General features: G+C 43.2%; 1 protein-coding gene across 2 annotated transcripts in view; it reads right to left on the bottom strand.

Annotated features, from left to right (window-relative positions):
- The window catches only part of MDFI (MyoD family inhibitor), a 31,110-nt gene extending 16,152 nt beyond the window's left edge, over positions 1 to 14,958 (bottom strand). The window contains exons 1-2 of one of the 2 annotated variants that reach the window (XM_074310967.1): positions 14,545 to 14,958; positions 12,077 to 12,187 (exon numbers count right to left, since the gene is read on the bottom strand). In XM_074310967.1, the coding sequence (XP_074167068.1) occupies positions 12,077 to 12,176 (100 nt within the window). In that variant the 5' untranslated portion in view covers positions 12,177 to 12,187; positions 14,545 to 14,958. Of the gene's footprint in view, positions 1 to 12,076; positions 12,188 to 12,883; positions 13,185 to 14,544 lie in introns of those variants that run through there. The other variant, XM_074310969.1, reaches the window with a different exon arrangement.
- Positions 14,959 to 16,248: the final 1,290 nt, after the last annotated feature.

The following is a 16,248-nucleotide window of genomic DNA, read 5'->3' on the forward strand; positions in this document are numbered from 1 at the left end:
CTTAGCTTCCTCATCTATAAAATGAGGGATCGGAACTAGACCTCTCAGGATCCTTCCAGTCCTAAATCTGTGACTGTGATCCTAAGATAAATTCCCAAGCATCGAGAAGACCCTTACTTTACTAATCTCCACATAATCTGCATTGAGTAGGAATCTAATCAGCTCTTTCACATGGTCAACCTCAAATGGAAATAGAAATTCTATCTTTAAGTATATGGAATGGAAGTGATACTTCACTATATAAGTATTTAACAAGAGTTTTGGTTTTCTTGCTTTCTTGGTGTTAGGAAAGAATTGGAAATTGAGGGAATGTTCATCAATTGGGGAAGAGCTAGAAAATCTGTAGTATATGATTACAATGGAATACTGTTTTGCTATAAAAAAACAACAAACAAGATACTTTCAGAAAACCCTAAAAAGAATTATATTTAATTTAGTGTGGCAGATAGAGCACCAGCCCTGAAGTCAGGAGGACCTGAGTTCAAATTTGACCTCAGATACTTATTATTTTCTGACTGTGTGACCCTGAGCAAATAACAACCCTAATTGCCTCAGCAAAATAAATAAATGAATAAATGAAAACAGAAACATTAAAAAAAAAGAATTACATGAGCTGATGTACAGTGAAGTGAGTAGAACCAGGAAAATGTTGAACACAATAACAGATATATTGTATAACGATCAACTAAGAATGAAGCAGCTATTCTCAGCAATACAATGATTCAAGACAATTCCAAAGGACTCATGATAAAAAATGCTATTACATCCAGAAAAAGAACTGATAAAATCTGAATGCAGATTGAAGCATGCTATTTTTTCACTTTTCTTATTTATTTATTTACTTATTTGGTGATTTTTTTTCTTGGTCTGTGTGGTTTTTTTTTTTTAAATAATATAACATGACTTTCATAATGCAATATGGAAATGTTTTATATGATTACATATGTGTAATGTATATATTAAATTTCAGGGGAAGAACTCAAAAGTTTTAAAAATTAATATTAAAATTTTCTTTTACATGTAATGATGGGAAAAATAAAAGATTCAAAAAACATTTCACCCTTTCCATGAAGCCACAGGGAATTTTAAATTTTCAATGGGAGAAAGAATATCAATGGGAATAAAATCTTGGATCTTAACTGAATTGCCAAATTTCAGAACTGCAAAGGACCCAATTGGCTGTCGAACTCAACTCATCCTTGACTAAGAATCCTTCCTAATATCTCTCAATGAGGGACCAAGTCTCTGCTTGAAGAATTCCAGCAAGAGACGATTCATTACCTTCCAAACAGGCCCATTCTACTTTGGGATAGCTCTAAATGTTAGGTGACTATGCCTCATATCAAACAATTCTTGCCATTGCTTCTAGATCTTAGCTTAGCCTCTATGGCCAAGAGAACCAGACTAATTAGACTCCATCTAAAAGATTGTGTCCTCAGTTCTGAGGACCTCATTTTTTTTAATTAAAGCTTTTTATTTTCAAAACATATGCATAGATGATTTTCAATATTCACCCCTGCAAAACCTTGTGTTCCAAATTTTCCCTCCCTTCCCTTCACACCCTCCCCAAAACAGCAAGTAATCCAATATATGTTAAACATGTGTAATTCTTCTATACATATTTATACAGTTATCTTGCTGTGCAAGAAAAAACAGATTAAAATGAAAAAAAATGATAAAGAGAACAAAATGCAAGCAAACAACAATAAAAAGAGTGAAAATGCTATGTTGTAATCCATATTCAATCCTCACAGTCCTCTCTCTGGGAGTAAATGTCTCTCTTCGTCACAAGACCATTGGAAGTGGTCTGAATCATCTCATTGTTGAAAAGAGCCACTTTCATCAGAATTGATCATCGTGTAATCTCACTGTTACCATGTACAATGATCTCCTGGTTCTACTCACTTCACTTAGCATTAGTTCATGTAAGTCTGAGGACCTCATTTTAAGAAGTATATAGATGAAGCTAGAGAATGTTCAGAGAAGGGAAACCATAATAATGAATAAACAGTAAAACCCATCACAGAAAAGATAGCTGGGTTAAGTTTTCCTTTGTCCTGAAAAGATTTAGGAGTAGCACATTTATAATATCCAAAGCTGAGCCAAGATCATGTAGTACAACCCACACGAGAAGATGCTTAAGGTCACATAGTAGGCATTGGAAAAATGATCACAGCTACCTCCAAGATAGCACTCTCACATCAAAAAGGGATTAGATTTGTTCTGCTTGGTCCTGGAGGTTGGAGTTGGGAGCAATGACAAGAAATTGCAAGGGGGTCAATTTAGGTTTAATCAGGAAGAGCTACCTAACATTTAGAACCATCCCAAAGTAGGATGGGCCACTTTGGGAGGATCTCCCCTTACTAAAAGTCTTCAAGCAGAGACTAACTAGCTACTTGTTGGGAAACATTACAGAGAGGATTCTTGGCCAGGAATGGTTTGAACTCAATGGTCTCTTGGGTCCTTTCCAATTTTAAGAATTGGCAATTCTGTTAAGATCCCAGGTTTCATTTCATTTCTCTCTCCCACTGAAGATCGTGACTTGGTGGACAGTTTTATGAGTTGCCCTGGCCAAAACAATTCATCACCAAGTAGGCAAAACCCTGGTGATGTCTTTCCATACTTGGCTAGACTGAACTTCAAACAATAGACACACAGTCCATCATGAAGCTTATAACCAAAGCCTTTTCACCCTTGAAGGACAGGACACCCCAGAATCTATATCATCTTAGCATGCTCTAGGAGAATCCACAGTCATCTTTATACCCAGATAAAGTATTGGGAAAGACTTAACTGTCTTACAAGGGAAGATTTAATAGAGATTTAAAATAGAGGATAGTAATATATAAGTAGAAAGAGACCTGGATTAGGAATCAAGAAATCTGGGTTTCAGTCTTGGCTCTGTCACTGACTCACTGGGTGTGCCCTCCATTAGTAAAACTGTATAAACTTCAAGGATTGGGATTGTATGAGCTGCAAAATCTTCTTTAGGGCTGGCATTCTGACGTCTATGAGTCTGGAAATAGAGAGACACACAGAGACAGAGACAGACAGAGATATAGAGAGTCAGAGACAGAGAGAAGAAAGGAGGGGGAGGGAGAGAGACACATAGGAGGAACAACAGAGGAAGAGAGAACACAGAGAAACAGAAAAAGAGAGAAAGAGGAGAGAAAGAGGGAGAGAGAGAAGACAGAGAGAGACAGAGAGACAGATAAAGAGACAGAGACACACAAAAAGAGAAAGAGAGAAGCAAAGCTGGTCTAAAGCAGAAAAGAGTACACAAGAAAAGAGAGTGACTTTTCAATTACTTACCAGATCAAAATAGAAAGATAGGGCTTGAGAACAGGACTTCCTAGGTCTTGAGGATTTGTAGGACATAGATATAGATATGAGTTATTAGGAATGACTATCTTCAAAATGGATCCATTGGAAGAGTTTGAGCAAATCCATCTCCCATCTCCACAACTTTGCCCTGATTCTTTCCCATGCTTGAAATGGACCCCACCCTTCATCTCTACCCACTGCAATCTCTGATTTCCAAAAGACTCAGCTTAGGTATTACCTTTTACATGAAGCTTTTCCAAGTACCCCCACTGCTCTGCTCCTCAGCAAGATTACTTTGTATTATAATAATCATAATCATAATAATAGATAACATTTATGTAGTATTTACTGTGGGCCAAGACTTATGCTAAGTGCTTTACAAATATTACTTCATTTGGTCATTAAAACAATCCTGGGAGGTATGTGCTATTATCATTCTCATTTTACAGATGAGAAAACTGAAGAAAACAGAAATTAAGGAACTTGCCAAGAGTTATTCAGCCAGTAGACATTTCAGTGGCAGCATTTGAACTCGTTTTCCCAGCTCCAAAGCCAGGTTTCTAGCCATCACACCATGCAGTCTCCCATGTGTTCTATTTAGAACAAAAGCCCCCTGTGAGCATGGACTGTTTCACTTTTATGGTTGAACTTTGAACATTCAGCACAGTAGCTGGTCTTTATTAAGTGCTTGTTGATTGATTAAATTGAAAGAGCCCCACTTTAAGCCTGAAAAGTTTCCACAGAAGCTAAGACTAGTTTCATCACCAGGCTGGGGGCTATCCCATTCCCTGCCCTGTTGGCAATAAACTTTATTTGCATTCAGGGGCAGCTTTATGTTGTTGTTTAGTTATTTCACACATGTTCAACTCCTTGTAAGGCCATTTGAGGTTTTCTTGGCAAAGATAACATCATTCTCTTCTCCAGCTCATTTTACAGAAAAGGAAACTGAGGCAAACAGGGATAAACGATTTACCCAGAGTCACACAGCTAGTAGTGATGAGACCACTGTGACCAGATTTGAACTCAGGAAGATAAACTTTCCTGACTCCAAGCCTGAGTACTTTAGACAGCTAGCTGGTATGGTAGAGAGTACAGGATTTAAAGATCTGAGTTCCTATCTTCTTCAGATTCCTACTACTATGTGATCTTGAATGAATTGCTTAGTCTCTCTCTATAAAATGAGGATAATAATACAGTTGTTGCATTTATTTATATTTTTCCCTGAGGCAATTGGGGTTAAGTGACTTGCCCAGGGTCACACAGCTAGGACGTGTTAAGTGTCTGAGGCCAAATTTGAACTCAGGTCCTCCTGACTTTAGAGCTGGTGTTCTATCTCCTGAGCCACCTAGCTGCCCCCAAATGAGGTATTTATAAAGCACTTTGCAAACCTCAAAATGCTATTCAGATGCTATTTGTGTATGGTTATTATTATTATTATCTTGTTAAAGCTTTTATTTTGACAGAATTACTTTCAACTGTCAATTCCTGCATGTCTCAATTAACTACTAAGAGACTGAATAACCACTTCTGATTTAAGCTATAGAGGAAATTCTGCTTTAGGTATGGGGTGAGTTTTAGTGATCATTGTAATTCCTTTTAGTCCAGAGATTCAATAATTTTGTGAATTCACCAAGTAACGGGGTCAGGAGAAAGGGAGGAAGGTAGTTTTATTTCTGTGTTATTTTCAAAAGCACAGTGATTAGAGGGGGAAAAAATCACAACAGACAGTCATTCAGAGACTGTAATGTGGACTAAAAGAAATGAGGAAAAACTATAGCATCTTTTCTTCTTTGTGAAAGTAGAGGACTATAGTTATTGAATGTTGCATGTACCACAGATCAAATAGAGTTATTGGTTAGTTTTGCTGAATTGCTTCCCTCTCCTTCATGTCCTTTGTTCAAGAGTTAGCTCTGGAGAGAGGAAAAGACAAGAGCTATATTTGGAAACAAAGGTGAACAGAACCAAGAGAACATTGTACACTGTGACAGCAATATTGTTCTAACAACAACTTAGAATGACTAAGTCATTTTGAATATTGTAAACACTCAAATCATCTACAAAGACCTATGAAAGAAGAAACTATCCTTCAGAGAAAAAACTGAGAAACAGAAATATGTATAATATGGTTTTATATATATATGTATGTGTGTGTGTATATATATACACATATAGTTTATTGGTAGCCTTTTGTAGGGCAGTGTGAGAAGGGAGGAAGAAAAACAAAAAGTTCATTGCAGACAACAAAAGAAAACTTAGAAGGAAGTACAGAAAAGCAGGTTAGCTTTGAAAATGATATCTATTATTTATTACATAGTTTTTCAAAAACAGTAAACTTGTATTAATGATTTTACATTGAATCCTCTTTTTATGTTGTGTTGTGTATATGGAAATTGTTTTGTCTTTTTAATTTAAATTAAAAATGAATAAAATTTTAAAAGGAAATAAAAGTGATTATACCAATTGCAAGATATTGGGGCAACTAGGTGGTGCAGTGGATAGAGCATCGATCCTGAAATCAGGAGGACCTGAGTTCAAATGTGATCTCACAGATAATTGATATTTCCTAACTGTGTGACCCTGGGCAAGTCACTAAACCCTACTTGCCTCAGGGGGGGAAGGCTAGATATCAATAAAATTTTTAATTAGACTGCTGGAACTCTGTCTTCCCAGAAATCACAAGGAGTCAGGATAATCAAAAGTCTTTATTCTTGGTCAGGGGATTAGATCTAGTAATCTCCATACTACCCTCTTCTCTCCAACACCTTGAGAGTGAGTGCCTTAATTTCCTCCTCCTACTCTCCTCACACACGTCACTTCCCCCTCTTTGTTTCACCAATCAAGTCAGCACAGAACAGCTGGGAAGGGTCAACCTTCAAACAAGTTAATAGAAAACCGTCCAATTGGCAATTAGTCTCACGTGCTTCTTTATCCAAGTACATTTGCTCAGTTCTAGCCCTTTACAGCGGACAAAAAGAAAATCACAGAAAAACGTACCTTTCAGTGCTAGGTGAGGGATGACAGAAGCAATGGCAGAGTAGCTCCTTTCAAACAGTTCTACACAACCACCCAAGAAGTTAGAAGAGTTTTTGATGGTTGATAAGAATGTGTTGGTAGAAGCATTGGACCTAAAGTTCTGAGAAAGTAACTTATTGCACATGAATCATTCTGGGTGAATGGGGGGGGGGGAGGGAGGTTACTTATCTAATGATAAGAAACAGCATCATGGGAAGGAAAGAATGAAGCACTTGTGGCCAGAAAGTCATATTTAAAATTCTGCCTCAGGTGATTTACTAGCTGTGAGCCACAATTCTCTCTGTCCCTCACTTTCCTCATCTGTAAAATAAGGATAATAATGTCTGACCACTCCTATCAGATGAGATGAGATATATGAAGTGTTCTGCAGACCTTTAAGCACTAAGACTATCAACTATGATTACCTTATGGGGTTATGATAATATGAGATAATAGTTATAAAGGTACTGGTGCTATATAGTATGATTGTTGTTCAGTCACTTTCCTTAAGATTTGACTTTTTGTGACCCCATTTGAGGTTTTCTTAGCAGAGATAATGAATTGATTTGCCATATCTTACTCTAACTCATCTCACATACGAGGAAACTGAGGCAAACAAGGTTCAGTGACTTATCTAGGATCATGCTGCTGGTCAGTGTCTGAGGCTAGATTTGAACTCAAGAAGATGAGTCTCCCTGATTCTAAGCCAAGCACTATGCCACTTACCTGCCTGGGCATTATATAAAAATGTCTGCTATAAATGTCAATAACATTATTGTGTTCAGCTTTAGCAATTTAATTGAGCTAAGGTGGTCTACTGATACAGGTTAGGATGTTACTGACACTATATTAGAGTAGAAAAAGAACTGGATTTGGAGTCAGAAGACTTGGGTTCAAATCCCACCTTTGGTGCTTATTATTGTTTGGTGCTGATAGCAAGAAGAATTGAATTAGGAATCGGGTCCTTGGTTTTTAAATTCCAGTTCTGACATTTACTGTAGTTGTGAGTTTGGATAAATCATTTCCCCTCTTTGGGCCCCAGCTGCCTCATCTGTAAAATAAGGGGGTCGGACTTGATGACCTTTATAAGATTCCTTCTATCTCTAAATATATGATCCCTTACAATATCTATAATTCTTATCTCTCACCTTTTTAGCATAGCTCATACAGCTTTGGCTTGTCATTGACATATTTATATCTTAAAATCCTTAACTATACTAGGCAGAAATTATGTTTCCCTAAATCTTCTCTTCCCCTCCACTAGCCTAGTGTTGTTCACACAGTAGGTACTCAAAGACTATCAGACAACAGAAGTCTGGTGGACGGAAGAGTATTTTTACAGATGAGAAAATGGATGCAAAGAGTAAGTCACTTGCCCAGACTCACACAGCTAGTAAGTAGTTATATTTGAACTCAGGTCCTCCTTACTCCAGAACTGGCACTCTATCCACCTAGTTACCCACAGTTAAAGCTCTTTTACCTTTTTTCCCTCTGCTTTCTTCCATCTACACTAGCCAGCCAAATTGAATGATTTCCTGCCTTAGTCCCACAACTCCACAGTTTTTTCTATGTTTTTGCTAGATTTCTTTCCATGTCTGAAATGCTATCTCTGTACCCCATCCCCATCCCTAAACCACAAGCCTCTATCAGAAGTCTTCCCTGACTCTTTTCTAATCACTATTCAGTAAAAATCTATTGTACCACATATGAACCTTGAATTTTATATCAAATTTTATATAAAAATTCTACATACACTTAGAGGTAGACCTGGAATTGGGAAGAACTAACTCAAATCCAACCTTAGATCCTTATCACTGTCTGTCTCTATTTCCTCCATTATAAAATGGAAATAACAGTACCTACCTTGAAGGATTGCTATGAGAATCAAATAAGGTGATATTTGTAAAGTAATTTATTTGTAAATTATATTTAAATCATATATATATTTAAATTGCTATGAGAATCAAATAAGGTGATATTTGTAAACTGATATTCAGTTTTCTTGTTTAATCATTTTCAGCCATGTCTTAATTTTTATAACCCCAATTGTTTTTTTTTTGGGTTTTTTTGTTTTTTGGGTTTTTTTTTTTTTGCAAAAATACTAGAGTGGTTTGCCATTTCCTTCTCTACTTCATTTTACAGATGATGAAATTGAGTCGAACAAGGTTAAATGACTTGCTCAGGGTCACACAACCAGTAATTGTCTGAGACCAGATTTAAATTCAGGAAGATGATGCTTTCTGACTTCAGACTGGGAACTCTATCCACTGAGCTATCTAATAGTTGCCATATAAATGCTTAAGTCATTTCCTCATAATACTATCTTTATCATGTATTATTTTTTTCTTATAGATATCTATACACATGATATAGTTCTATAATGGTCTATAAGTATCATAAAAGCAGATACTATGACCTTTCTAACCTTTGTGCTTAGAACTGTGCATTACTATAAGAATTAGATGAAGGAAGAATTGGGGTAAGCGCTCCAATGGTGAAGAAACAGACTAAAGTTGAAGATTACAAATGCTTACTGAGCAGAATCAGAGCTCTGGGATAACCCCAAGAAGGTCTAAACTTATGGGAAACCCCAATAGTGCCCAAAGATCCCATATGAACAGTTCTTTTTTTCCCTTCCAAATCAAGAGGCAAAGATTTATTACACTACCAACAGTGGGCTAACTCCATAAAAGTTTTTAGCAAGTAAAAGGGGTTTTAACAATTAACAAGGGAAGGACAAGTTCCCAAGTGGAGATGCCAATTAGGTATAGCAAGTGGGGCATTATAAAGCTAATTCTAAAAGGATTTCAGGATCCCAATAGGTGTTAGTGAATGAACTAACCTCAAAAAAAGGAGTTGGGAGGGAATTATGCCATTGACTGGTGGGCTAACCCTAAACGGGATTTAATACCCTAAAAAGAGTCAGGAGAAATATAACTGGGGTTTGACACCATAACTTAGTTTTCTGCTTGGATACAGTTACTGAAGAGTTATAGTGACTTAAGACAGTTGTTAAGATGATCTCTATTTAATGGACCAGCCAGGTTTAAGACTCAACTCCTTTTCATTCCTGCTGCATCTGGAGGTCTGGGTCAGCTAGTAGAATGGATGTTAGTTCCTCATGATTCTAGTTTCTCTGTCCTCTTTACTTCCTCCCTCCCATGTTTACCTTGACCACTTGGAGTTTGTACCCAGTTCTCTCTGGGTCTGAATTTAATCCAAGTCTTAGACTAGTATTTTCCTTACTATACTATACTGCGTCTTAGATTCAGGAAAGCTAACATATTGTTTGAAAGTATGGTCCATGGGTCTGAAGTTCCAATTGTGACTAATAAGAGCTGGACCTATAGTCTTGAGAGGGGGAGTTCTGGGTACTTAGAGGGGAGAGGATTGGGGGAGATTACCCACCCCAGGAATGGAAACCTGCCACCTTCCCCCCAAAAAGTTATGGACATCCTGAGTCCTCTTACAGCACTAAGTTGATTTCAAAGTAAGAAAAAAGGAGCCTCTAAGGGGTGGGGAGAAAGAGGACTTAGGATTTTGATTTTCTGGATGATTCAGGGGTGAGGTTGGGGTGAACCCTGGGGAACCAAAGTGTTGGGACCAGTGTTTTGTCAGCCCTCTTGGGCGTGGGGATTCTGGTCCAGGATTCAGGCGTCTGTGGGGTTTTGGCTGGACCTCCTGTGGTTTGGGCTTCCTGGGCAGCTTGCTCGTTCTCCCAAGGCTTGGGCAGGCATCAGCAAAGCCAGCCCTTGTGCTATGAAAGCAGCATTGTCTGAGTCCATCTGGGGCTTGGGGAGGGGGCATATTTGGTTATGGGGGAAGTGGAAGGTGGGGTGAAGAGGAGGCCTGTGGTCTGAGTGCTTCAGGTTGCAACTGGAGGTCTAACTCTGGGGATAGTTAACTCTGGTCTCCTGGCCCCTAGCCAGCCAGCTCCCTCTTCTTCCTGCCACCAAATAAGTAGAGAATGCAGTTCATATCAGAGATGGGGGTAGGAGAATATGGAGAGATGGAGGGAAGCATGAGAGTAAAAGAAGGGAGAAAGGGAAAGTGACAGGGTGCTAGGAAAAGGGGGAAGAAGGGAACCAAAGGGAAGAAAGAACAAAACCAGGGGAAGGGAGAAAGAGATGAAGAGGACAGCTGGTGCCAGTCTGCTGAGTAGGAATTCTTCCCAGCCTAGGAATCTAGAACTAAAATACTTTTATCTTTCTCTTCTCCAGACTGATGAGATTCACTTCTTCAAATGTTTGTCTTCCAGATTACCTGATATTAGAGGCTCAGATCTGAGGACCCAGAGAGAGGTAGAAAATCACAAAACAGTGACTCTAGAAACTATCGAGTCAAGGTCACGGGACTTTGAGCTGGAAGATCAGACAGTTCAATTCCCCTCATTTTTATAGATGGAAAAAGTGGAATCCAATAAAAAAATCACACAGGTAACAGACAGGATTTGAGCTTGATTTCTTGATGCTAAATCCAGGTCTTTTTCCACCATACCAAGCTTCCTCCTAAACCGCCTCATTTCACACATGAGAAAACCCAGACAACAGATGTATGTCCAAGCTCACATCTCCAAGCGCTGTCACTGCCAAGCCTAGATCCCAGGTCACAAGGTCCCAGGTGACAGTTTATTGAAGAGAAAGAAAAGGAGAGAATTATTAAAGTGGTGCAGAGGAAGGAAGGGCATGCGGAGTATTCCTTTATAGAAAGGGGGGGGGGGAGTGGGAATAAAAGCTTTGAAAGAAAAAAAAATAGGTCTATATCTCTTTCTCATCCTCCACTCACAAAGTGCTTCTTCAAGCAGGTTGAAAAAGTCCCACTGAGGAAACGGTCCCACTGCCCCTGCTCCTTGTTTCTGCCTCCTCTCCCCTGGGTCACTGAGAAGTGGGGCAGCAGGTCACAAGGGCTGTGGGACAAGGAATGTCCTGACTTTGCAAAGAATCCGTTCAGAGAGAGAGCCAGGACCGAGAGGGAGGGGTTGTTTGCAGACGAGGAGAGGTGCAAGCGAGGTGAGCGAATGGTGGGTTGTGGCCGGGATTGGGGGAGGCGGGAGGGAAGACACACAGCAGGCGGCCAGGGAAGCAAGAGTGAGGGTGAGGGCGAGGGGGCGGGGTCCTGGAGCGGCAAAGCCGCGGCGGCGGCAGCTTGGGGAGGCGAAGAGCGAGAGCAGACAAAAGTTTTCGGGAATAGCTCGACTCTAGCGGGGCGGGGGAGGGGAAGGGAGAGCCAGAGACTCAGACATACACACACCCCAAGGTGTTTACTCTGGACAGGCACCTTGGGGACAAACCGAGAGACGCAGGAGGGCAGGCAGACGGACCGACAGGCAGAAACGGGCACAAAGAGGTTTTATCTCTCTCTTTTGGACGAGTGTGACATTTGGGAGGAGGAGGAGGAAGGGCGGGAGAGCGCGGGAGAGATGGAGAGAGCCTGGGGCTGCCGGACGCCTGCCCTCCCTGTCTCCTCTTGCAGAATTTACGGTTTCCCAGCAAAGCGAACAGTCAGTAGGGAGCCTTTGCCGTCCAGCCAGGTTTCTAATTTTCCCTTTCCACACTTCCCTCTCGCTCTGAAACGCGAGCTCCTCGAGCTTTCAGCCCCATCGCGGTCCTCCAGACCCTGGTCCCTGGTCTCCAAGGAGCCGCACCCTACCCCACTCCTCCTGAGCTACCCCCCTCCTGAATTCCTGCCCCACCCCCACAGCTTCATTTTCTTCTCGTGCTTCTTCCCTCCTCATACCTACCTGAGGCTGCGTCCGAGATCGGACTGGGGGGCCGACCCAGTCTGGGGTCTCCATGGGGCGCGTCGTGGTGTCGAGAGAGCGAGCCGTTCACCTGGGACATCTGCCCGGGACCTGCAGAAGACCGAGCTGGAGCAGGGGGTGGGGGAAAGCGGGCGTCCCGTCCGACCCCTGCTCTCCCCTCGTTTTACCCCCGCTGCCCCCACAGAGCCAACCAGCCACTTGGGGCGGGAGAGGAGGAGGAGGCGGGGGTTGGGTAGGGGGAGCACGACATACCCGAGGGGCGGGACGCAGTTCTCAGACAGCCATCCCCTCCTCCCCCTTTTCCCTGTGGCCCCTGAGTCGGTGGCAAACTTACTAGACTTCAAGAAGCAATGTGTGGGTATCTCAAAGGATCAATGTCAGAGTGAGGGCGTCCTGGCCATGGACCCCCAACTCTACTCCCCCCCCCCAGGCGTTTGAGCAGCCTTCTTTTCTCTGGTCCACACCTCCCCCTTCCCTCTCCCCCTTCCTCCCTTCTTTTCTCTTTTCACTTCTTTCTTTTCTTTCCCCTTTCCTTCCTAATTTCACTTCCTTTTCTCAATGCTTTCTCCTCTTTCCTTTCTGTCCTCTCTGTCTTACCCCACTTTATTCTCTCTCTGTCTCTTTGTCTCTGTCTTTGTCTCTCTCTCTTTCTCTGTCTGTCTCTCTGTGTCTGCCTGTCTCTCTCTTTCTTTCTCCTCCTCTTTCCTTATCCTTCTTCTCTGCCCTCCTCTCCTCTTCCCCCTACCCCTTACATCTCCTCTTTCTATGATCCATTCCTCCACTTGCCTTGCTGGCTGGGACGATTTCCCTCCAGGGCCCCGGTTCGGCCCCCCTCCCTCCACCCTCTTCCACGAGACTAGGACCGGACACGTCTGTGCGCTGGGCCGGCCGCGGCCCGGCGGTGCCCCGGGCTCCCACAGGAAGCTCCACTAGGTCCGTTTCCTCCGCGCTGCGGAGAGAGGGGCCTCCGCCCCCCTTCCTTCTCTCCCTCCACTCCAACACACTCCAGTCCACCACCGAGTCTGGGAGCTGAGCCCGGATGGAGGAGGGGGCTGGTCGCTTCCCCTTCCCTCACTCAAAAGGTTTGCAAAAGAAAAAGTTGGGAGAGAGGAAGAGAAAGGGGAAGGGGAGGAATAATGAAAGGTGTGTGTGGGAGAGAAAACCACCTAAAGAGTAACTTTGGATTTCTCTCTGGCATTTGTCCAGGTTATTCAGGCTGCTAGACGATCTTGGCCATGTAATGGGGGGCAGGAGGGGAAATTTAAGATATTGCAGGTTCAAGTGTTTGAGATCTGTTCCCTGAAACACCGTATTCAAATCCCCTTCCAACCCTGGAAAAGATGCTCAGAGGCTTTGGCATTGACAGCGGGTAGGGGGGAAGGGGAGAGGAGAAAGGGGCCGGCGGCAGCAATAATGGAGTTGGACTGCAAAGTTTCATCAAGGCAGAGGGAAATTCTTCAATGTGGTTCTCACTCTCTCCTCTCTCAGCAATCCTTAACACTCAAATACTCTCACACACCCCTTTCCCTCCAAAGCCTCTAAATAGGCATCTCGCAATACACACGGATTAGGGGAGGGGGGGGGATGTACACTACATTGGTACTTAGGTCAGTCACCAATGGAATCAGCAACGAAATGTTTCTTAAAAAGGGAGGGGGCATGAGGGAGAGGTAGAAGGAGACCCAGTAGTTTAGCCTGGTTAAAGGGTCGCAGAGTTTTTCTGAAGACGAGTTTGTAGGAGGAGTGGGAGAGAGACCTTGAATGGGGAAGTGGGGAGGAGGGGACCAGAAGAAGACTAGATTAGGGATAGGAGAAGAGTAAGAGGGACCTTTTTGGAATGAAGGGAACTAGCTCAAAAAATGGGCCAGTGGTGGAGCACAGCTGGAATTGTGAGCTGGACCAATCCCCTCCTGGGGAGCCTTGGGTGGGGAGGGGGAGGAGGGGAGAAGGGTGTTTGGTGAGGTGGCAAAGAGGAGCATCGGTGCCCGGTAGGTCTGGGTTAATTTGAGAAGAAAACTGACTCTGGGTCAGTGTGACAGTTCGAACCTCCTGGGAGGAGTGTGTGTGGAGGACAGGGACACTCCCCATTCTGGGACCGAGGAAGCTATTCCTGCTGGGTTGGTTGATAGACGGAGGCGTCCTGTCACTATAGGGTGACCGTCTGAAGCATCCAACCCACAGGAGTTGGGGGAGGGGTAGAATCAGGTCTTCCTTCAGCCCAGCACCTCGTGTACTTAATTACAGTAGCCTACTCCCCCAGACTTCCAGACTAGCGAGCGTACTTAATTACTGCTGAGTGGACGCCTAGAATCGCTCACCATTAACCTAACTTTGGAGAGTTCTAGTTAGACTCGGCAGCCCGGGCTGCCTGGGACTGTCCCTGACTCATGCTGGTGCCCGGCTGAGTTTCTCCCTCCCAGGATCACTGGGGGAGCCTGGATACTTACGGCGCTTGAAAATCTTCTGCAGCCGTTTCGTTGGCAGCTGTGTCACCGCCTGGGGCTCTTTCCCAGTCTGTCCGGAGGGACGCGGCCCCGGCGAAATGGCCGGGATGGCTCCAGTGTCTTGAGGGCAAAGCGGGAAGGAGTCCGGGGCACAGGGAAGAAGGGGAGTCCTCCCCCGAGAACAGGCAGTGCCTGGGCTGTGGGCGGCCCGGGGCAAGCGTGGCCCCTGAGCCCGCGCCCTAGGACCCGGCCGGCCGGCAAGAGAAGGCTGCTCCGACTGGAGAGAGACTGGGGAAGGGGGGCGGATCTTGGGCTTCCTGGCAGTGTCTGAGTCACCTGGGAGGCCCAGCCGCGCCGGGCTCGGCAGCTAGCGCATTCCTGCCGGCTTACCTGGGACACATGTGCCGTCTGCTCCTCCTCTCTCTCTCTGGCTGAATGCTTCAGAAAGTCTAGGTTTCCTCTCCATCACACACACACACACACACACACACACACACACACACGCACACCCCTCCTTTCCTTAGAGGTGTCTTTCTCCTGTCATTTCCCTTAGCAGGGATTCCCTTTCTCCCAGTCACTTAGTAGATTTAGATCTTAGGCAAGTAACTTCACCTTCCTGTACCTGCAAAATAAAGGTCTCTGGATAAATGACTTCTGGGATCCCTTTCAGTTAAAATATTCTATAATTCTTACTAACCCAGGGCTGACATTTTTCTGCTCTCCTGACTCCATCAGGACTTGGACCCTCTCAGTTTTGTTGACCTCCGGGCTATGAGTAAGAGTCCATTGGTCTGGGTAATAGAAATTTTGAGGTTTTGCTTTATCTCTTCTCTTCCTTCCAACAATCATTCTCTCTGTAAAATCTAGTTAAAATCTGACTTTCAGGTTTGGAATGAATGTTAAAAACTATCTAGTTCAGGGGTTCTTAACTGGAACTTTTTTTTAATGTGTTGATAAATGATGTAAAAATATTATTCTGAGAAGGAATTCATGGGATTTAACCAACCTGTCAAAGGAGTCCATGACAGGAAAAAGTTTAAGAACTCAAATCTAATCCAGCCCCACTCACCCACTCTTATTTTCACAAGGGAAGAACTCAAAATCTGGCTGAGGAAGTGTCCTGTGGAAGCTACATTCAGAACCAAGCCAAGAGAATTGACCTATTACCTCCTGGCCTGGTGTTCTTTCAGTGCAGAGGTGAAACTTACTACAAAGCATCATTCTGCCTCAAGGATGTGTGTGAAAATGTGTAGATAGATAGATAGGGCTGCTGCTAGTGTTGTCAGAAGACCTAGTCTTTTCCCACAGCCTTTTTTACTTGTTGATTAGACAGGAGTCTAGTCTTCAATTCAGTTCTACAAAGATTTACTGAACACTGTGTTGAAAATATCTTTGTCTTCAAAATATTATATTCTAGGAATATTCTAGCGTGTGTTCGGGTGGAGGGGTGAATGTATATAACATACATAGAAATAATTAATTATAATGTCATTGTTTCTCTCTCTCTTTCTCCTCTCTCTCTCTCTCTGTCTCTCTGTCTCTGTCTCCTCTCTGTCTCTGTCTCTGTCTCCTCTCTCTCTCTGTCTCTCTCTCTGTATCCTCTCTCTGTCTCTCTGTCTCTCTGTATCTCTCTGTCTCTGTCTCCTCTCTCTCTCTGTCTCTCTGTCTCTGTCTCCTCTCTCTCTCTCTCTCTCTCTCTCTCTCTCT

The sequence above is a fragment of the Sminthopsis crassicaudata genome, chromosome 4, assembly GCF_048593235.1.
Source record: "Sminthopsis crassicaudata isolate SCR6 chromosome 4, ASM4859323v1, whole genome shotgun sequence".
Lineage (NCBI taxonomy): Eukaryota > Metazoa > Chordata > Mammalia > Dasyuromorphia > Dasyuridae > Sminthopsis > Sminthopsis crassicaudata.